A 24,012-nucleotide genomic window follows, 5' to 3' on the forward strand; every position below is an offset into this window, starting at 1 on the left:
ACCTAATCAGACATTCCATCCAGCTTTCCTTAGCTATCAAGAATTAATACCACCACCTCGGTCTTTCACCCGCAGATATCAGGGTGCTTTACAAAGGAGGTATCATTACCTCCTCTTTGATCCATCAGCGGCATCATACTATTTTGAAACTGAAGTTTTCTTTGTCTCCTACTGATTTCTACATTCATGCACCACAACTGTACATGGTCCCTCAGATGAAAATTTATATTAAAGCATCCCCTCATACATCTAAAATGGTGCTACCAATCTCACTTCAGCTTTGCGGCAACATCTTGATGCTGTCATAAAATTTTTGTTCCATATCTCTTTCTTAAATGAGAAAACAAGAAAACTGTTTTCTTATTACTTTGATGCAACTTCAATTTGAGGGAAAATTCACAAAATACTTTAAAACAGCAAACTGAAACAGCTTCTCCGTGGGACTTTCAAGATTGCTCAGCACTGGCATTATCTTGTTGCCACTGAAGCTAATGGGAGTTTGACCAGAGACTTCCACAGAATCAGAGTTTAGCTAATGCAGGACTTTAGAAAAGTCTACTGCCTCAATGCAGGATGTGAGACTGAGTGAGGCTGGGGAGCCCTGAAACACCTCTATTATAGAATAGCTATATATTACAACCAGGATTGTCCAAAGGTTTCAGAGACACCTCAAACTCTGACTCCTTTGTAAAAATCAGAAAAATCAAGAGTCGAAGGCACTGAATGACTCTGTAGACAGGCTGGCCCTAGAGAGGCTATACTCCAAGTAGTTCTGCCCCTTTAAAGCTGGACAGTCTGCAAAGCCACCTGAAATTATCTTCGGTGAGCTCCAAGTCTAGAGAATCTGAAGCCCAGCAAGCTTTCTCCCTAAGCACTGGTCAGCTTTAGGCAGGCCAGCTGTAATCTTCCTCTGTCGGACTGTCTTGGGCAATCTGGACAAGGGTCCTTGTTGTGCTCTGGGTTTGGGGAACACATACCTCAGTGTCTGCCTGTATTTGGAATAGTGGTTGTTGTGGTAACTCAGATAACCTAGTACAATGATTGTTGTCAGATGCTGACTTACCCAATATAGCACAATCTAGGCGATATAACAGGGCTTTGGTTAACCTGAGGTTCAGTTCAACCAGCCTTACTACTAATAAACAACAGACACAGAAGTATAGATTTATATAAAGCTCTTCTTTATATAATGAAACTTTTGTCTATGTTTTCTAAATGTATTTCCATCCTGTAGTAGTCCTTAAAACACACTTTTTCTGGCAAGTCAAGATGCAACCTTCTGCCTCTGCAGCTATTGCTACTTCATGAGGCTACAGCAGTCGTTTAATTTCTCCAAATGAGATTAAAACACATACCTAAGAACAGTCATTTTACCAATTCACAATACAGAACTGTCATATTGCATGGCCCACCTAACCAGTGATTAAAACATGCCACTTTTTAAGTTGCCAGCTATAATACAACTTCATTTCCAATCAAATGTATGTACAGAATAAGTTAACGGATGACTGAGCAGGCATTCTTATTGCTACTCTGTACCATTTTGTTCGAAATAATACAATATTCCGAAAAAGGTTTTCCTTATCAGAGAGGAGGGAATTCACATGGTTAAAAGAGAGGAGCAACAGCAGCTAAGTCCAGATTCAAGATCACATCCACATGTCTCATAAGGTCAAGTATCTTAGCATCTCAGAAAGTTCATACAGTTCACTACAACTGTTCTCCTACGACTTTGCTACTCCTACTATAAAATAATAATTTTTGATTTTAAAAGTTAATGATTAAACTGTTTTAAGAAACATATGTACTGTCCAAATGACATGGAGCTCAAACGGGCATTTAAAAATTGTGCATTGTTACTTTTTAATTAAATTAACTATTTAAAGTTAAACATTTTCCCCAAACTATTTATTTCCTTTCCTGAGCCTACTAGTTCAAGGAACAGTCATGTGACTAACAAGTTCTGGCAAAGCTGTTATACTTGCATTTTAGAAACCCGATAAAGCAGAATTCCATCAGCTTAAAATAATACATTCAAATGCGCTCGTCTTAATTTTTAAACCAAAGTTGTGTACTATACTCACTTACACATATGAACTGCAAACAAAGAAATACTTTTCACCATTTCACAAAAGTGATTAAGACAGACAAGAATGGACTGCCATATCATTGGACTTAGGCTTTTGTAGAAACTGAAAAAATACATACACAAGGCCATATATGCTACATACTATGGGCCCAATGGTATCACCCTTACTATCCACAGTGAGTAGAACTTTACTAGATGAGCAGTCCCATTGAAATCAGTGGGGCTGTGTGCACGTAGTAGGATATTATTCAGTGTCAGCAAGAGTGGGGAACAACATTTTGGTATTGTGGCTAGACCAAGCTGATTGGTACAGTAAAATTCTTTTCTTCATAGTTTTCTAATTAAAAATGTACAGAAGAGTTTAAAAAGGGACCCTCCTTTTTTGGTTTAAATCAAATTAAAATCTAATCAAAGCAGAATAATTTAACACTGATTATATGATCATCTTTAAAATCTTAATTCTTCCTTTGTCTTAAAAAGCTAGCTCTCTTATACTCCTGTAATTAGGTAAGTATCCACTGTAACTATATAAAAATCTCTATGTCCCAGAAATGAAAGCCTTGATCCTGCAAAGACTTATGCACATCCTTAGCATTATAAAGTGTCAGTACTTCCATTAAAATTAATAGGAATACTCACAGTACATAAAGGTGAGTATGTGAGTAAATCTTTGTAGGATCAATACCTAACATACCATCTCAGAAAGACAAGATAACGAAAAACAGAAGTATTTCCAAATTAGAATGTAATAACGGAAATAAAGAGTAACTTTAAAACTACTATTCAACCTATTTAGAAGTTTTCCTTTAAGTTTTAGTACCTACCAGTTGAGAACTCTGATTTGATTGTACTAGTTTAACATGAGGAGGCTGAACTGTATTTGATACAAATGTGCAAATGCTGTTTGGTTGCTTTATTCCTACTGTCTGAGTTGTGACACTAGAGGAAATACTTCCAGAGGCAGGTTGAGGTATAACTTGTGACAGCTTGGTTTGTTGAAGCGGCTGCTGAGATGGCTGTCCTTGCAAAACCGAATGTTGGCTATTCAATAAAGATTGTCTCAATGCCGGCAGACTTTTCTAAAAAAAAAAAAAAAAAAAAAAAATACAAAAAATAAAAAGAAGAAAAATGGGGAAAAAATCAAACTTACTAAACCATCAAAAAAAGAGTGTTTTTGAAATGTATACACACACACTGGAAAGCATAAATCTTTAAAACCAGTTGTATGACCTGTCTAGCACTTCAGGAGAAATAAACTTGTACATTTTAACTTTCTTCATATTTTATATGAAGAGGGAAAATTCAGCATGGATCTCATCACAAGTTATTAATTTTGAATTTGGTTAACACAGTGGGCTATATTATGATCTATCCTAATCCGACCACACAGGGGATTAAGGCCCCAAAACCAGCAGCCCATTAGAACTACCTGAAGCATGGATTTAGATCCTGCGAGGAGCAAAAAGTGGATGGGGAAAAGCGGAAGGGCAGAAATGAGCACCATTCCTACTATGTGCTGGCAGAAGTAAGCTGCACTCCTCCAAGGACTGCAGTAAGATACCTCTCCCCACAGAGTACCTAAAGCAAGAAGATTTAATTGTATGTGTCTTAGGGCAATAGATGTATACTGTATTATTACTGATGTACTGTAGTGACTTCATTAGAAAAGTGTGTTATTGTGTGCTTCATGTTCAGACTGGTTCATCCAAAAAAAAAGTTCTAAAAGAGTACACTGTATTTTATGAATAAACTTTTTAAATTATCTTCTTTTGAAGTGCTCCTCCAGACAGCTGCAGGCTTTCGCAGTGCTTACCCCGGGCTGTAGTCACTTTTAACTTCTGTTTTTTATTTAAAAACATAATTGTTGTTGCCAAGAAATGACTTCAAAGAAAGGGAAGAAGTTAAAACTTTTTGCCAGAGATGGCTGAAGAAGGAAAGCAGGGAACAGTGTAAAAATAAGGAGTTAATTATATCCTAGAAGAGAAGAGAGGAGAAAGGAAAGGAAAGGAAAAGGAGCAGGGAAGGAAGAATTAAAAAATGAGAGGAAAATTCTGCCCTAAACCAACAGATTGCAAGTTGGGAGAAAAACAGAAAACTATGATAACTAGGATGTGGGTGAACAACAAAACATACATGTTTTACATCCAGAAGCTTATGTTGAGCACCAGAGCCAAATTCTGCTTACTCTGCTCACATAAGTAAGCAGCTGGAAGTCAATGATAGTTTTGAATAAGTAAGGCAAGCAAAATTTAACTGCATGCGCTAATTTTGGGGTACAAGAAACAATCTCATTTGATACCACATTTTATAATATTTCTCCAGATGTTCCTCATTATAGGTGAGCCCTGCCCCAGGAGGACCACCCTGACAGAATTTACTAATCAATTATTTCAACAAAAAGCAACAGCATGTTCCAGAGAATAGTTTAGTAATCTCCCTTACACACTGCCATGTACACTGAATGTACTTGATTGCTTTTATGTAGACTAGACAAAAGCACTCAAAAAAAGTAACTCAACATGGGTACTACAAACATACTGGTGAAGTAACCTACCATACCACATCTGACCGGTGTACTTTATTATAGACAATACCATGTTTATTTATCATAGAAAACCCATTACAACAATAAGATACCTAAAGTCATGAGGATTGTCTTTAACTACCTATATTAAATATGATATAATAAAGCTGCCAAAGACAACCCATTTCTTCACATTTTCCATTTAAATATAGGAATATAATTTTCAAGTAACCCACAGAATATTTATGTTTCTAAATTAGAGTTTGTCTTCTTTTTCTATGTAATCTTAACAAAAATGTTCTAGACAGATAAAACTGATTACGTATTGTGTGCTAGTTTGTACAGTCTAAAAAAAAATTAAACCTGAAGTAATTATGCCTATTCAGTAGATAAAATTAAGATCTAAACAATATTTATATTCACCTTCAGGAAAGGTACTAGATAAGGCTGAGGAGATGATTTCAGCTCAGACTGAAGGCAGCCTGTAAATTCTTCTGGATCAATCTTTGCATCCTGAGGGGGGAAAGAAAAAAATAACTATTTGGGATTTTCCTGTTTTCTCAAAGAATGAGAACATATACTAGGACAGGCTAACATTGTGGAAATATTTATATAGCTAGATAGATAAGCTACAAATGAAGAGGGACTTTTAAAGTTCAAAGTCCCTCAAACTCATCCACAGCTATAAAATCTTACTATCAAGAACTAATTTATATTATCAAAAAGAAAATGAGTACTTGTGGCACCTTAGAGACTAACAAATTTATTTGAGCGTAAGCTTTCGTGAGCTACAGCTCACTTCATCGAGCTGTAGCTCACGAAAGCTTATGTTCAAATAAATTTGTTAGTCTCTAAGGTGCCACAAGTACTCCTTTTCTTTTTGCGAATACAGACTAACACGGCTGCTACTCTGAAACCTGTAATTTATATTATATATACTGTGCTTCTCAGAACTGAGGAATCTGTGATCTTTATGTATGCAACTCCCTCAGGGATGCACACTTAAAGAAACAACTGGATCCCACAAACATGCAAGTGTTTACTCAATATTGCCATTCTGTTGATTACTTTCAGACAGTGATTTCTTTAAAATACTAATCCAAAAACTGGTGTTTAAAAACAACCTTGAAAAACTATCATAACATTTACTAGCCCTGGCACAAAATCTATCAGGATAAAAAAAAGACACTTTACTTGATGGTTAAAAAATAACAACACTCAGATGAGTGAACAAGTAGAATTTTGAAAGTCTGATTTAAAATAGAAGAATTATATGTATGTATGTATGTATGTTTATTAGTGAAGATGAAGGATCTATTGAAGCTAAGTACATTTTTAGTGTTTCTGAAACTATTATTAGTTAAATACTTATAGGCTGTTTAATGATTCAGCTATCCCACTCTTGAGCCTCTCTGTGGTCAATTTAGTATAATAGCGAAGAAACAAAATATACCTGCTATATTTATTTTTCAATGTTTTAAACTTAAATGCTTTAAAACCATTAGCTTTCAAAAGTTCAAGCTAATTTTTATTGGAACCACTAATATTTTTGTTGGATCATTTTTACGTGGGAAAGAGTCTTAGATTTTCCAAATCAAAATATTTAAAATGTGCAAGTGTTCCTTGATGATCAATTCAAGACCATCATCTTCTTTTAGGTGCATATTCCTTGGCATACACAAACAATGCAAGCTTGACGATTTGTCAAAGCCTTTGATAAAGTCTGTTTGCAGTGTATTTCTGTTCTGTAGTGTACACTGTAGTACTGGAGGCTACCATAAGTCAGTTTTTCTGCAGGACCAATCACGTAGATTCCATCTACCGAAAACACTATTTTGGTCACATAAGTCATTTCATTTAAGTTTGGAATTTTTGAAATCCACAGGCATTCAGGGCCCACTCTTGCAAAAAGACTTCCATGGATCTGTTTACAGAATCTTGGCCTTAGTGACGACTTAGAAAAATGTTTCAGTTGGTCCCTGATCCTGCAAGCTGCTCCAGAAAGGCAGATCCCTACATCCATACAGAGTCAAATTACTTGAATGGGACTTTAATTGTGACATAAGAGACCACAGCTTACAGGATCAGAGCCACAGAAAGCTCTCACAAAACATATTTAATTTATTATATTTCTAAATAAACTTCATCAAAATATTATCCATCAAAACAAGTGTATTGTTAATAATGTTTATTAAATATTGTGACATTAATCAGCATTTTAACCTACTACAAACAAAAGAAAATACAGCTTGATTAACAATGAAATTGTGAGGTTGCATTCAGTGCTGAAACATCTGTATGACTGTATTTTTATGCAACACTTTTACCTTTCAACATTACTTTATTGCAAGCAGAAGCTAAAAATAGATGAGTATCAAATACAGTAACAATTTTCAGCATCTATAAACAGCATGCACAATATACAATTAACACAGCTTAGTATTTACCAGCAAATCCTGAACCAGAGCTTTCACATTACGGGATGTTTCTGGAGAAGGTGAATTATGGGAAGCAAGTTTTATCAGGGTAGCTAAAAAGTTTTTGCATTTCTTCACATTCTCTTGCATTTCCTGTTTAAAAAAAAAATCAGATATACATAGTCTTTTGATATTGTTCACTGCATAGACTAATACATGTAAATAATGGGAAAACTAGAACATTTCTTATCCAAATAAAAGCAATTTGAAAGTGTCTTCAGTTATTTGGCTATTGCCGCTGTAGTTTGGTGCTCTCTTCACTTCCATTTAATCACTAATAGTTATACCATACAGTTACTAACGAAACTAATCATAGAAATATTTATTTTTCATGTCCAATATGCTATCATTCATTATATCCTTCATGGTTCATGGAACTGTAACCTTACATGATAAAAACCATCATGAAATATGTCAAAAATCCAAGCAATTACTGAGATGGCCGATACTGAATTCACAGTTTCTCTTTCCTATTCTTTAACTTTTTAAATTACTACTTCAGTATAACATCAACTGTACCAATCAAATCAAATAATAAATAAATTTCAAATATTATCATGTCTAAATCCCAATTTATTTTATCAGTTTACTATAACATATGCTCTAATCCTAACCCACCATGACCTTTAAAACAGTCAGTTTGCCATCTACTCAGGACAAGGCCACTGATATTATAAAACAACCTGTGTATGCACACAGTCATTATAATAATGGAGTCCAGCAGTACAATTAGAGGTCTATTTGTTCCAATTACAGAAATACTCCTTACACTGCACAACACTTGGACAAAGTTGGCCAAGTTAACTGTCAAGATCACTGCTAGTCCCTCAAAGCAGGCATTACATTTAGCTAATATGTGTTCTTTACAGAATGTATAAGGATGACACTAACAGGATATTATGGGAATTGGGTTGGTGTGAAAACTCTTCCTGGTATTAAATAAAACTGAAAAGCGCACATGTAACCAAGAAACAAAACCCCTATTATTCTTCTAAGCAGTCAAACATTCCAGAACTTACATACAAACCTGTGATACAACTGTAGTCCCTGGTACAGGAGAGCTAGGTATGACCTGGGGCTGTGCTGGTACCTGTGCTGTCATATGAGGTGGAAGTGGCAATCGAGGCTGACCTTGGGGTTGTGCTGGGGTTTGTCCTCCAAAAATTACCGTAGGTTGTTGAGTTGCTGGGGTTCCAGTTGCTACTGCTGTTTTAATTAAGCTCTGAGCACTTGTGGTAGCTACTGATACCTGATAACATTGTTATAATCAAAAAGCAGATAATTATCTTTTTTAATATATTTTATTCGATAATAAAGCTTTAAAACCCCCAAATTGCAAACTTACACTTCCCTTCTACTGCTGAGTTTAGCAGCTTATTACAACAAGAAAATATTCTTCCTTAAGGTTACAATTTGAGGGCCCAACTGTATCACACCTTACTCATGTTACTTTACTTTTTGAGTGGTCCCTTTAATTTCAATGGAACTGTTCAAAGAGAAATGTATTACTAAACAGGAATCTGGGTGGTATAATCTGGCTCTTTCACATTAGAGAGCTTGAGGGGCAAATTTACCACTAGCATTAGTGTGTGTAACTCCAACGGCAGTGAGTTTCGCCCTAACTATATGTGGAAAATAAACTTATGGGTAAAACTCATTTTCTTCTGTTTGTAATACAAGTAGTATATTCATATTTATCACCAAAACTCATTTAGAAAGCCTTACCTATATGACTGGTTGCATCAGCATTCATTTTTGTTCGTGTTGTGCTGGTAGCACTTTTAATACTTACTGTAGTGTGTGACAGCGTGGAGACTCCAGGTAAGGTTGCAGTAGATGTAGCACTAACTGATGTAGCAGTCGACTGTACAACTTTGGCTTGCAGTGGAAGTCCAAGGTGGACAGGAGTTGCGGCTACAGAAGTTGGTTGCTAGTATAATAACAGAAAAAGTATTAAATGCACTCATGTTAAATTACTGAAGATGCAAAAAGTACAAAGGTTCTTTTACACAGTGATGAAATGAGTATCTAATAATTAACCTCTACAGAAAGTTACCAAAAAAGCATAATTTATTTTTACTCCATACCAATATGTAAATGATCAAATTACTATACCTCCAGTAAGATAATTATTTTATTCATATACAGATAAAAAGGTGTATCTTCTTCCCTATACTTGTGAGAATGTGAGCAGCAACATGCACCATTTTATTTTGAACAAGTGTTTCTTATTGCTTAAAGCATCTTAATATGTTAGCATAACACAGCAGAGCATAGGAAAAAAGGACAATGTGAAGTGGGGGGAAAAATTCACTAACATTTTGTGTCACGTGGATGCATTACAGCCGTTATAATATGGCATACACATGATGTCATCACTAAATTAAAAATTTTAGATATTTTTAACTAGTACATACTGATCTTGTAGTCATGCACTGGCTCTGTCCAGTATTTTCCTTGAAAACTTAACACAGATAGAACATTTAAAAAGAGAAAAAAGGATAAGTGAAGTAAAATTAATATGAAAAAAACATTTACACAATTATGTAAGGAACCTGCTATAAGATTCCTGGTGAGAAATGTGTGTTCTATCTTAACTTGAACTCCCATATAGTAGTCCAGGGGAAACCGGGCAAAAATAACATTCAACTCTAGGTAGTGGCTTCCAAATTGTAATATATGATCTTGGGGTTCCATCAATTCACTTCACAACATTTTATAAGGTGGTGGTACATGAATGAATAAAATTTGGGAGTCACTGCTTTAGAGAGAGGTGCTGGATGCATTATTAACAAAGCATTTCTTGATTCACAGAGTTACAATAATGGGGACTTCAGAATCTCCCATATGTCCATGCATAAATAAGGACAAGTATGGTGAACTGGAGAGAGGGATTTAGAGGAAATAATGGATTGAAAGGTAAAGGCAACTCAAAGAAGGAAGCCCACAGAATTTTCTTGGGCATCTGCCTCTCAGAAGTATATGAAATCTTTCTAAAAATATGCAAAAGAGGAAAGCAGAAAATACCATCAAATGTTTTCGTACATAAAGAATATGCCACTTAGTACTGCATTTTGAGATCACCAAATGATAGATCAACATAGGTAAAGTTATCTTCAATGTCATCCTCCTCGTCTAGATCATCATCATTGTTCCTATCCACATCAAAGATAACCCTTTCCTTCATCCTTTAACCTGTAAAAAAAATTAAGTCCAAATATTTCCAGAACCAATGATACATCTAGTGCGCTGCTCAAATGGAACTCTGAAAAATTAGATTATCCTTATTCTTTATCATAATAAAAGAAAAGTGATTGTTAAAAGCTTATGAAGGAAAATGATTCTGACTTACTCACAATTTTTCCCTCAGCAGAATGCTTTAACAATGACGAGCAATAAAATTGTCCTAGGCAGCCGAAATGCCCATTATTTTTAGTGGCCTATTTTCATTTGAGGAGATAAATCTAAGACATTACTACCAAATAAATTTACAACCTAGTCTTAACAATAAAAATGTACCAACAGTCAAAATGTGATTTAATTCTATGTACATTTTAGGCTACATATAAAAATTTATCATGCAGCATACAAACATTGACAGAATAAAATAATTTGTAAGAAATACAGAAAGCCCAGTTTTCAAAATGGGCTCCAAGTATGCAAACCACAAAAAGTAAAATTTGCATCAAAGGGCAATTTGTGAATGCAAATAAAGTAATTAGACAGCTAATTACCTGATTCACATAGGCAAATTCAAACACACAGACAAAACTGTACATGTGTCGAGATCCTTGTTGACAATGTGGCCAAATATGTATTATAGTCTGAACCTTCCACAAGGCGGCAGCAGCAGCAACAAATAAATGCACATTTTAATATATTCCTCCTTTTATCTTCTAAAGCAAAATCTGACTTTTTTAAGTAACGTAACACTTACAAAAGATGCAAGACTGGTATCCCTGAACAATAAAAGTTGACTATTTGCAGAACAAATACAACATATGCATCATCCATGCAAGCTTTTCACACTCCCTTGGCAGTGTGTATCAACCTTTACCTAGGAACTCTCTTTAGTGGGGAGAGGAAAATTCAGTATCTGTGACCATTAATTCTTAGGCTCTCTGCTGATACAGCCAAGAAGGATGCCAACTAGTGCCCACTGTGACTACAGAGCTTTATAATAGATATAATAGATATATCCACTCAGATGGGGAGAGAGAGAGAGAGAGAGAGACCATAAATTCATGATAGGTGAGGCTGATAGCACTGCTTATTACTAAGGCTGCCCAGAACTTCCCATAATCAGACCCTGGTTTCAATTGCTTATAACTTTGCCAAATTAACTGTTTGGGCTGAAATTTTCCAAGACAGTAGTCTGCCTCAGCCTGAACTCTTCCGGAAAATTTCAGCCAATACCAAGAATGTGATTAGAGAAAAATACATTTTTCACTTACGTTAAAAAAAATTCTAGAGACCTTTTCTTTGGAATGCTCTAGTGCCCCAGGCTTTGGAATGAGGACTTGAAATTTGGCAAGAGGTGAACTTTGTGTCAGGGATGTGCCCTATTGCCATGACCATGAAAATCCATCCGAATTTGACCAAGTCATAAGCCTTTGACAAATCATATTTCACACATGCTCAGTAGAGATTGGATGAGGAACTGGCGGAGAAGCAGGGTATGGGAGCCAGAAGGGATATGACTGGAGGCAGAGAGAGCGCGAGAGAGAGAGAGAGAGAAAGCGCACAAGTGCAGAGGAAGGAACAGGATCTGGCTGGGCAAGGAGACTGAGCACAAGGAGCCAGGGAAGAGCAATGGAAGGACTGGGAATGGCTGGGCAAGGAGAGTAGGAGCAAGAGCACACAGGTGTTCAGAGGGGTGAGACTACAACTGGGTAGGTGAGGAGAATGGGAGCCAGCGGTGGGGAAGAGACAGGACTGGGACTGGTTGGAGGAGACAGGGCAGAAGGGTCAAGCATGAGGGAAATGGGCAGAAGAGTTTGTGCCCACTAAAGTATACTCCCCTTCCACACCAAGGAATAGAACTCAAAATCTGTAGTCTCACCATTCCGCTGCTGTCAGCAAACATCTGTGAAATCCACTAATAAAGTGTCTCATTGCCCATTGGCGCCACTTCACCTGGAGGGTAACAACCTACTTCTACTAGCAGTTACTCCATTGGCTCAAGTGACAAAAGTCTGTGTGGTGGATCTAAAGGTTCCAGCTCTGTGATGAACCACGTGGGTGTCAATATAATGTTACATGACAGAATTGCTGGTAAAAGAACATTATTAAGGATGCTAAGTCAAACACCCAAAAGTTATGAAATGCAAGAATTAAAGTTGCCCGAGCAACCTTACTCCAGCCCCCTTCTGCATATGCATTATGATTAAGGCTACGATTTAGTCATGGGTATTTTTAGTAAAAGTCATGGACAGCTCACGGGCAATAAACAAAAATTCACAACTCATGACCTGTCCATTACATTTACTAAAAATACCCCTGACTAAACCTTGGGGGGGAGGGGCATGTTGTTGGGGTGCCACCCGGAGGGGCTGCTGCTGGGAGGGACCTCCCCAGGAGGTTGCCAGCAGCACCAGCTGCTGGGAGCCACTGAGCAGCGGCTGCTTTGGCCACCGCTGCCGGGGGCTGCCAAGCAGCAGCCGCTCTGGCTGCCCCCGGGACTGCTGCTGGGGGTGGCCGCTTCTGGGAGGGGACCAGGGGGCCACTGCTCAGGGAGGGGCCGGGGGCCGTCCCGGGACTGCTGCCAGGGACTACCAAGCAGCAGCTGCTCCGGCGGTCCCTGGGACCGCTGCTCAGGCGGTCCCTGGGCCAGCCACATTGGCCGCTGTTTGGGCGCTCTCTAGGGCCAGATGCCTGGGACCACCTGAGCAGCAGCTGGTACGGCTGGCCCCAGGTCTGCTCCAGCAGCAGCCAGTGCAGGTGGTTGTGGGGCTGCCTGAGCAGCTGGCTGCAGAGCTGCTCCAGGAGAGGCCAGTGTGGCCGTCCGCAGGGCCACCTGAGCAGCTGGCTCTGGAGCCAGGTGCTTGGGCAGCCCTGGGGTCAGCGATACTGGCCACTGCAGAAGTCATGAAAAGTCACAGAATCTGTGACAGACACAAAGCCCTAATTACAATATGATCTTTAATTACATGATCCCTTTTTTCTTCATGGGACCTCTGCCTCATTCTGTGCATTGGCTGGACCTGCTCTGAAAATGAAACAGGATTACATAATGAAGGAGACAGCTGTCTGCAGGATCCATCTCATTTTTTTGGCAGAAGTTGGAATGTGTGTAGTGAATGAGGCAGTGGACTGCAGGAAGAGAAAGGACAGTCTCATGGTTAATTGCTACCCTGGAGAACCTGTCTCTGCCCAAGAGGTCCTCTCTGATGCTAGTCAAGTCACCTTTCACCAGTAACCATTAATTGTGCATTCCTCATTTAGGGGTACCTGACTTGGGACCCTACGGTTACATTTGCACAAGTGCTGAGTGCTCGCAGCTGAACTCAATGGGAACTGTGTTCTGAACATATAAAGTGCCAAATAATGCTAAATACTCTTTAAAATATTAGGTCCTAAGTATCTCAAATTGGGCATCTTGCTATGCCACAGTTTATCATCTGTAAAATGGGGATAATAAATAAAATAAAATAATAATAATAATACCCCCTCATCTTGTAGGGGTGTCCACTGTTTGTGAAGCATTCATATGTGCCAATAACAAGCACTACAGAAAAGCATAGGAGGGAACTAATAATTCTGTCTTCTGAGCAGTGTTTGAGGAGAGTGCAGTATGTAAGGTATGGGGGCAAAGGAGAAAACAAAACACTGAAATGTTGTTCATTAAGTGAGCACCATTCATCCTGTGCACTGAATGAGGCAGTAGTCTTGTGGGGAAAAAATAGTAAGTGATGATGTCATTAAAGACTGTATCATAAAGCATATACACAAAAGGATTGAATTACGTTTGCACCGGCAACCTTGATTCTGGCATTTTCTAATCTTAGAGTGCTTGACTTTGCACTCAAACATTAAAAAGAACATTAAGGTTCTTTAACAACTTTTTCTGAGTAATTTTATGTAGTTCACCAAGTAACCATCCCATAGTAATGATATGAACCAGATCTGAACCAATGGCCTACTGACAGAGGTGGAAAGGGATTGCTGATGAGCTGTGAAGAGTCATTTGTCTGCTTCCGATTCCTCGCCACTCTCATACACTATACTTTTTAAATCTTTCTCCAGAGTTTGTTTTTAGATAGATTAGATAGGTAGACAAAGAGGTAAATTTAAGATCTGTCTGGATTAATAAACAGATTGTGAACACTACTGCTGTTCTCACAAGAGGAAAAAATAATTTACCTAAAATTACAAATAGTTACACTACTATTTTTGCAGATTCATAATGTTTTTAATGCAGAATGGCTTATCTTAGATACCCACATTGCCTATTAAACCTATATAAAATATTTCTTCAAAGAACTTTCAGTTTTCTTAAGAGATCTCTCTAGAAGGAACAAAGGCCCAGACACGCATTCAAAGCCTCAAGTATTCCTTACCAATCACCCCAGCAGCATCTTCTACTGGATATCAACCAATCTTTATTTTTATGTGGAGGAGAAGGGGGAATCTACCTGACATCCACACAAAACCCCTTTCTGGTTTAGTTTTGATAGCTTTCAAGATTTTTTTGTTTTTTAAACCTTGAGCTGGGATGTCTTCCATACTCAGGCAGCCTAGAGTCAATAAACAGCATAGTCATAAAAAGGTTGAGTTGTTTGTCTTTTAAGAAGCAGGAGTAAATAGGGCTTTTCTTAACATGCATTTCTCTTCTCCCTTTTAATGGAGAAATGTAAACCACTCATTTCTATTTTCTTAAAATTTTTTAGTGAAATGATGCATTTGTGAGGAATATTTACAGTTATACAATTATACAAAAAATACTGTAAACCTTGTTCATTTGCTTACAATGCTGTAGCCAACCTAAAAAGTTTAAATGCTAAATCTGTCTCCTTCTTCTCAGTAATTGATTCCAGAGGTGAAGATTTACACAGACAGCAGAAAAGCAGGCAAACTTCTGGCAGCAACTCAGTTAAATGACAGACCTTCACTCATATGACAACCAAAAATCTGCAAAAAAATAAAAACTCAGCCTAGCAAATTTGCACTATCATATACAATATATTAGCCAAGAAAATATGCATCACATTTCATACACAGTATCTTGCAGTGCAGGAGTACAGAAGCAACAGGTTAAACAAACTGTGCAAAAAAGAAGGCTAAAAACACTAATATCACATCGTCTTAAAAAATTACTGTGTTGCAGGAGTTTCTGATGAAAAAAGTAGTAACTTTCATTAATGTGTTGTATAATAAGAAAATGCTTTAATACCAAAGGACTGCAAATGAACCAATGCAAGTTTATACACCGTGTTTCAAGATTCATAAAGGAAAAGGAGATGAGTATGAAATGAATGGATCAGAAACGTAACAAGCACCCACCCTACAGAAACTCTTAGGTATCATGAATATAATCTTCAATTCAGTGCAACAGGCTACTGGCAGACAGTGGAGGGACTCCAGCACAAGAGCATTAAGGTAAAATAGCTCCAGTGGAATGGAGCCTAACAGCTGTATTTAGTATAAAATGAGGCATATGAACAGACATTACTGGAAATCCAGCAAAAATAAAATAGCAATAACCAACCCTGGTGTAATAAAGGCATGACCCAAGGGGTACTTTCTTGATGGAGTAACGCTCTTTACTTCAGTTGAGTTGCACCGGAGATTAAAGCCCATGCTGTTGCATGGGTGTGGCAGTTGGACCAAATAATGCACCAAGCATGATCTGTATCGGATTCATTTTTCCCCTTAGCATTCTCCTTCTTTTAGCCTCCCAACTGGCAGAAAATGTAGGGACTTCAGCACAAGCCATTACTTCCACCTTCTCTGATCAACTCTTGTATTCCAGGTTTCAGAGTAACAGCCGTGTTAGTCTGTATTCGCAAAAAGAAAAGGAGTACTTGTGGCACCTTAGAGACTACCCAATTTATTTGAGCATAAGCTTTCGTGGGCTAGAACCACCCACTTCATCAGATGCATTGAATGGAAAATACAGTAGCAGGTACGAATACACAGCACATGAAAGGATGGGAGTTGCCTTACCAAGTGGGAGGTCAGTCAAATGAGACAATTCAATTAACAGTAGGATACCAAGGGAGGAAAAATCACTTTTGTAATAAAAAAAAAAAAAAGAAAAAAAAAGGAGGACTTGTGGCACCTTAGAGACTAACAAATTTATTTGAGCATAAGCTTTCGTGAGCTACAGCTCACTTCATCAGATGCATGCCACAAGTACTTTTGTGTGTGTGTGCGCGCACGCGGATACAGACTAACACGGCTGCTACTCTGAAACCTGTCACTTTTGTAATGGTAATGAGAGTGGCCCATTTGGGTTCTAGCCCACGAAAGCTTATGCTCAAATAAATTGGTTAGTCTCTAAGGTGCCACAAGTACTCCTTTTCTTCTTGTATTCCAGCCATCAGAGTACATTTGGAGTCCAACATAAAAAGAGCTCTCGACAATGGCTGTAGCTGTTTCCATCGCTTCACACTAACTCAGACATTGTGTACTTCAGAGTAACACACAGAGTGACAATCCTGGAAGATGTGCATTGATTTGCGTGAGTGGAGAGCGAAGGGTGTATGCTGCGCTGACTGCCCACATGGGTTTGGGTTTATTGTGTGTACTGATTTGTGTATTCTCTGCTGGAAGAGTTGTGTGGAATTTTGTAGGTGGCAAACGAGCGGTGCGTGCTGCAGTGAGGGGCTATCTGTAGTCAAGGTTAGTGGGTATGTTGGTAGTGTGTTGTAGTGTGGGTGGCGGTGTTGATTTGCGTCTAGGGGGTTGTACTGGCAGATTTGCGTGAATGGTGAATGAAGGGTGTATGCTGCAGTGAGGGACTGTGTGTGTGTGTGTTTGGTGTTACTGTGTGTGCTGGTTGTGTTGTTGTGTGGATGGTTCTGAAGAACTGTAATTGGTGGGCCAACTAATCTATTTTCTGTACAGTCTCCCTCATACAACCAATCAGATTCTTGCAAGGGTGTTGACTGGTTGATATCACAACAGTCTAGTACTCTCAGCATGGCATAGATCAGTGTTTCCCAAACTTGGGACGCCGCTTGTGCAGGGAAAGCCCCTGGCGGGCGGGCCGGTTTGTTTACCTGCCGCGTCCGCAGGTTCGGCCGATCGCGGCTCCCACGGGCCGTGGTTCGCTGCTCCAGGCCAATGGTGGCTGCAGGAAGCAGCGGTCGGTATGTCCCTCGGCCCGCGCCGCTTCCTGGAGCCCCCATTGGCCTGCAGCAGCGAACCGCGGCCAGTGGGAGCAGCGATCGGCCGAATATGCAGACGAGGCATGTAAACAAACCGGCCCGGCCCGCCAGGGGCTTTCCCTGAACAAGCGGCGTCCCAAGATTGGGAAACACCGGCATAGATGAATGCCTTACTGTAGCGATACACCACACAGGTGTAATTTGTAAAGTCAAAATGGCTGAGAACTTTAAATTATTGGTTGTAACTGACTGCGAATCCCAGTCACGATTCAACCTGGTGATATTCTACACAAAAAGAGCTTTCAACCGTGCTTGCAGTGGTTTCCTTCGCTTCACACTGATGCTAGACATTCTAGGCTTCAGAGTTACATATAGGGTGACAATCCTGGAATCTATTATATAGATCAGAAGTTCTCAAACCTTTTTTGCTCTCCGGTCACCCAACTCTGAAGGCAGCACAGAAGTAAGGGTGGCAATACTGCAAACCCCCCCTAGAATACACTTGCCCCAGTTTGAGAAACGCTGATATAGATGAATTTGTCTGAGCCAGATAGCAAGAGAAAAGGGTATGGTCCTGCAATGTTCTTTAAAGAAGAACAGTACAGCTTTTGTATGGTGGTATTTAAAATCCCAAATCATCAACAGAATATATATGCATGCTTCAAAAATCAAGAATGCATTTATTTTTCAAAATACAGCAACTGAAAATAACAATCTTCATGAAATTAAAGTTGTTTTAATTTTATTGGACACATTGGTTACGTTACATGTTCTTATTGGTTGAAAATAATTTAGAAGCAGGTTTGTGGATTGAATACTACCTACTCATCAAGAATTTAGGTCCCATTGTGCTAGGCAGGATTAAGTGCCCGTGTTCTTTAAGAAAAAAGAACACAGCCCCTGTCCCAGAGAGCAAACATGCTACAATAATCAATTAAAATTTGTTCTGTCAACAAACTTCCCAATAAAATTGGTCACTCTGAAACAAAAAAGCGGCACAGAAAACCTGAGTTCCCTTTTTTTTTTTTTTTTTTGGAGAAAATATTCATGGAAAACTAGGGCCAAGTTTGCCAAAAGATACATCAAGTTTAAGGTTTGTGCACCCTTCAGTGAATCTGGACCATGGTTTAGTTTCTGATGGAAACTGCGAAACTTACCTTTAGTAGACTTTGGCTTTTAGGTTTTGAGTTTGCACAGTTCAAAACAACACTCAATGTGAAACCTACTGGATGCAAACAAAACCTCTGTACACAACTTCAGTAATATTTTTATTGTTTAGATGTCTCAGAAAAAAAAAAGGAGGTTTCCACAGTTTACAAATATTATTTTTTAAATAACAATACAGTGATACCTGGAGAAGGATTAAGGCAAATGGAAGAGAGCACATGCAAAAGACCAAACCTGGAAGTTTGGTAAAAGACCAACAAATCACAAATACTTTTTTTTAAAAAAAAATAGGAATTGATGCTGTGGTTGGTAGCACACCTATTGTTATATTACCTCCCATTATCAGTCCCTATTTTCAGATGCTTATAACTTCACCAAACTTTAACCATTCAAACCAGAATTCTACATGATGGGTGTCTACCTCAGGCTGATTTAAAAAAAAAAAAATAAATAAGCCCGAACAGGTCATCTGTTTTCAAGAACAAAGTTAATAAAAAAAATTAATGATTTTGCTAATAATAAAAAAACATGTTTTTTTTTAAGATATGCTAGCACACCCACCAGTTACTGGTGACTCACGGGGATAAATTTTAGACAGTAGCTTTCCCCTTTCTATGCTTAAGGCTATTCATTTTTAAAAAATCCCCATGATTAGAGCAGAGACTTGAAATATTGCTGGAGAGTGCCCTTTATGTAAAGGGTGTGCTTTTTGTCATTCCCATTAATATCTACCCAAATTTGGTCCAAGTATAAGCCTCCAAAAAACTGCAGTTCACACAGGCTTAGTAAAGATTTGCTAGATCTTTACCCCTAAAATCTCTGCAGATTCGGCCTAAAATAAGCATACTCCAGCCTGGAGTTGCAAGGGGCTGAGCAGGACTTTCTCTGCAACTGTAGCCCTGTGCTTCTATGGGCCAAGCTGGGGCAGGGCCCTAGAAATGAAAGCCGAGAGATTCTCTCCCCTGTGCTCTCAAAAGCCCCACTTGCTGGGCTCAGGATACTCCCTGATTTTAATGCAGAAGGGAGAAGAGCTGGACTGGGGGTGAAGGGGTATGGAGGGGGCAGTGGGGAGTAGAATGGGACAAAGAGCACAGGTCAGTGAGACTGGGACTACAGGCTGGCTGGTGAGGAGGGGAAAACTGGGACTATGAGTGTACAGAGAGGGAGACTGGACCTGGGATCAGAAGACGCACAAGGAGACGGACTGGGATGAGGAGCCAGGATGGGGAAAAACATAGGACGGACAGGATGCAGGGGGATGGCAGAAGTTCCCACGTTCCCCTCTAGAGCCTGGAATGGAACCCAAGACCGCTGAGTCTCACCACTCCTCTGATGTCAGCAAATATCTTTGAAACCCACTGGTAAAGTGTCTCATCCCCCTCAAAGGAAGATATCCTACGACTCTCTATCAGTTCAAGTGGTCTGTAATGCAAATGTAAAGGTTCCAATCCTGCTGATGAATTGAGTGGGTATCAATATGATGCTACATGATGAAGCTTCTATTCTTTCAGTTTGTTTTTTGAAAAACCTAGGAAATTACACAAAAATAACTAGGCTAAAAGAACATTACTAATGGTACAAAGTCACACGCTCAAGTTAGGAAATGACAGAATTAAGATTGTCTGTGCAGCCTTAATTTGAACCCTTTGTGCATATGCACTATGAAACAGTCTGTAATTATATGATCTCATATTATTTTTTCTTGCCTTAGGACCCCTGCCTCTCCAGTGCCAGATAAATCTGCTCTGGGGATGATCTGGGGTTGTATAGAGAAGGAGGCATTGTCTGAGGGACCCTTCCTTCATTTGTTGCAGAAGTGGGAACGTGTAGTAGTAAATGTGACAGGGAACTGCAGGAAAAGAAAGGACGGTTTCATAGTTAAGACAGCTGAATGCTGCCCTGGAGAGCTGAATTCTATCCTTGCCTCTGCTAGAGAGTTCCTTTTGTGATACTTGTCAAGTCACTTAATCCAGTGGTTCTCAACCTATTTACCAATGTGGGCCACATATGCAGCTCTCTGCAGGTTATATGGGCCGCATCCATACAATATATATACTACCTGTATGGCCCTGAAGATGTCACATAGGCCACAGCTGTGTGCTGACTGGACCGCAAGCAGCCTGCGGGCTGCCAGTTGAGAACCACTGACTTAACCCAATTTCTTCACAATTGGTCACTAACTGTATGTTCCTCATTTTAGGAGTGCCTGACTTGAGACCCTATGGTTACATTTGCAGATGTGCTGAGTGATCACAGCTGCAACTGAACTCAATGGGAGTTGTGCTATGAAAATATAAAGTGCTATATAATGCTAATTACTAAGAAAAATCAGGTCCTAAGTGTCTCAAATTGGGCATCTAAAATTAATGTATATTTTTACCTGAATCTTGCTGTGCCTCAGTTCAGCATCTGTAAAATGGGAATAATACCACCACGTTCAATCACAGAGATGTTGTGAAAATCAATTCACTACTGTTTGCGAAGCATTCAGATAATATAGCGCTGTCTACCACAGAAAATCCTATGAGGGAATTAGTAACTCTGTCTTCAGAGCACTATTTATATAGTGTGCTATAAATACAGCCTGGTTTCACATACTGCACAATGACCATAAAACAAAATATTTAACTGCTCATTAAGTGAGCACAATCCCTCCAGTGTACTGAATGAGGTTGGAGTCCTATGGAAAAAACAGTATGTGATCACATAACTAAAGACTATCATAACACATATATGCACAAGGGGGATTTAATTAAGGTTACACACGAAACCCTCATTCTAGCATTTCTTAACTTTTTATTTGGAACCTTAAGAATGTTATTTTAATGTAGTTTGTGTGTGTGTGTAATATCCTAAGTATGTTTAAATTGCTATGTAAGAATATTCCAAGTACATAAATAGTACAATTTACATGTACCAGTGGTTAATTTCTTCTTAAAGAAGAATTATATATCCAAGGTGAACAAAAGGCGGAAAGATGGTCAACTCTAGCCTACACCTCACAGAAAAAAGCACCGTCAAGCCTCCACCACCATATCTATTGGTCTCCCACCTACACATCTAGTACTAATCTCTCCTCACATGCTGGCAACTTACCTTTCATCATTCAAACAAGGCTAAATTTCCTTCTCCCAGGAATATCCAAATACTCTACAAATATATATTTTTTTTTATTGTTAGGGAGAACAGAACAACAGGTACCTTTAAAATAAGTATATTTTGGGACCTATTAACATGGACAAGTATTTCTTTAAATAACATAATGAAGAGAGACAACTTGAAAAAGAGATCCAGTTACTCACTGTGGAAAAACACTGGATATGGGTTATATTAACTCTTCATGAAACTAAATTATAGGATTGGGAATGCTCTTGTCTGTAAAGATAAGCCATAACAATTCAAAATGCTCTGCAAAGAGAAGGTATGAATACATTACCATTTGACTACACGGCACCTACTATTATCTGAAAGTACATTAAGGCCATCAGAAATTTAATTCTCAAAAGTGATGACTGAAATAAGATTTAACCAACTCCAGAAAAGCATCAGGGTGATCACTGATGACCAAATATTCCCACAGAAAACTTGAACAGTGTCACATGCAGGGCAAACATCACAAAGAATTAACAGCGAAGACTCTTCAAATCCTTGCTGACAGTTTTAGTTCTATGTTAAGTTTCACTGATATGAAGGCAATTCATTAAACAAAACATTAACATTAAAGTATGTTTGCATTTAAAGAGGTTACGTATATGGGTAAAACATCTATAGAATCAGGGCCTAACATTGCATATAAGATTTTTTTTTTTAAATCTACAACTCACATTTCCATTTCACTGGTATACATTGGAACTGTAATTTTACCACCAGTTTCAGATTACTGAAAGTACCATTATTTTTGACTTTTTATTTATGCATGCAGCAGCAGCCTGACTAATAAGAAACACAAACAAAGAGCAGGAAATTTGGCTTAAAGCATTCAGAAACAAACAAAGCTCTGAACTACATAAACTGAAAATGTAAACAGAAAAAGAAAGCTATCAATGAAAAACTAGATGGCAGCACCTACCTACTTTTTAAAATTTCACAAGTACAATACTTCGAAAACAAGTACAGTGCTGCTTTCTCCAATGTTATTTCAAACGCTGAAAAGCATTAGGCATAACATACTCTTTGAAGATTATAATTCAAGTAATTTACTTGGTAAAAAACCAAGAATATTGATATTTTAATTTTCCCATAATGGTCATCTATGATTTCAAAATGGAGCAGTAATGAATCTAAAACTTCATAGAATTGTAGATTGTACTTTCACACATTATAAAAATTGCATAACAAAACTATGAGATTTGAAAATTCCAAAACATAAATCACTGTTAAAATAACCAAATATCACAATGCTCAATCACAGAACACAGGAAGAATTATATCAAATTCATACAGAAACATGAAATAAAGAGAGTAAAATATTGTACAGTTTTGACAAGGTATTTATTTTAAATATGCCAAATGATTTTCCAATTTCATTAGAGGGCTTTTTCTGAACCAAGAATATAAATCAGGCACAAAACACTCTTATTACAATCAGAGCAGATGTCATTCTCCCCAAAGGGCATCCATGATGCAGATAAGGTCCACAAGACAACAATAAGTTTCCATTAGGATACAGTAAGAGAGAGACACTTATAGGAGCACAGAAATATAATCAAGAAAAGAGAAGACAGACTCCCCCTAGTGACAGGAACAATCTATGTTCATGTTCAGAAAAATGTTAAATTTCCCTGTAATATGTTACTATAGGTGTGCTAAAAACTGCAGTTAATATAAAATAATTATTTTCTTCCATAATCTTAAAATCAGATTTAAATTAAAATTGTATTAAACTCCAATAATTGTTTAATTAAAGAGAAACTATTTACTTTCTAATATATTAAATGTTTCAGCAATGCAATAAAATCTTAGAATTTACTCATGAGGAAAGATTAGAAATGTAACTGCACCTATTCAAGTTTTACTTACTTCAGTACTTTATTTCAGTTAAAAAAGAAGTGGCAATTTATATTCACAAAATGATTACAGTTCCAATGTAAACACATTGTATGCATCTTTCTCTGAATCACTGCTTTTTATATAGCATTCTGCAATCTTGAGATTCTGAATGTTATTTTAATTAAATCTTATTGTACTGATTTGCACTCATTTATTTATATGCTGCACATCCTTCTGTAATTTATTCTTGTCCTCCGTGGTCTCTCCTAGCTTGGCACTAAACTGACCCAGAGAAGGATGCCACCCTAAAAGGGTTACTGTTGCTCTGTTGACCCTCTCTCGCTGACGTATAGCTCCTCCTGGAGCAGTTTTCCAGACTTCTGCTAGGACACACAGGCACAGATTACAGTGCTACAGAGAGTGTTTCGTCCTCCA

The 24,012-nt window shown here is 38.2% G+C and overlaps 1 protein-coding gene across 9 annotated transcripts in view; it reads right to left on the minus strand.

The window, feature by feature from the left end:
• The window catches only part of LOC102945492 (transcription initiation factor TFIID subunit 4), a 196,298-nt gene that overhangs the window by 161,853 nt on the left and 10,433 nt on the right, over nt 1-24,012 (minus strand). For 6 of the 9 annotated variants that reach the window (XR_005222310.2, XR_006285122.1, XM_037878200.2 and 3 more), the window contains exons 3-7: nt 8,883-9,020; nt 8,118-8,339; nt 7,061-7,183; nt 5,037-5,126; nt 2,914-3,168 (exon numbers count right to left, since the gene is read on the minus strand). Coding sequence is in view for 7 of the 9 variants with exons in the window: in XM_037878200.2 (XP_037734128.1) it covers nt 2,914-3,168; nt 5,037-5,126; nt 7,061-7,183; nt 8,118-8,339; nt 8,883-9,020 (828 nt within the window). In the remaining 2 variants the exon portion in view is untranslated. The remainder of the gene's footprint in view (nt 1-2,913; nt 3,169-5,036; nt 5,127-7,060; nt 7,184-8,117; nt 8,340-8,882; nt 9,021-24,012) is intronic. The other 3 variants (XM_037878205.2, XM_037878203.2, XM_043526025.1) reach the window with 1 other exon arrangement.

The sequence above is a fragment of the Chelonia mydas genome, chromosome 12, assembly GCF_015237465.2.
Source record: "Chelonia mydas isolate rCheMyd1 chromosome 12, rCheMyd1.pri.v2, whole genome shotgun sequence".
Classification (NCBI taxonomy): domain Eukaryota; kingdom Metazoa; phylum Chordata; order Testudines; family Cheloniidae; genus Chelonia; species Chelonia mydas.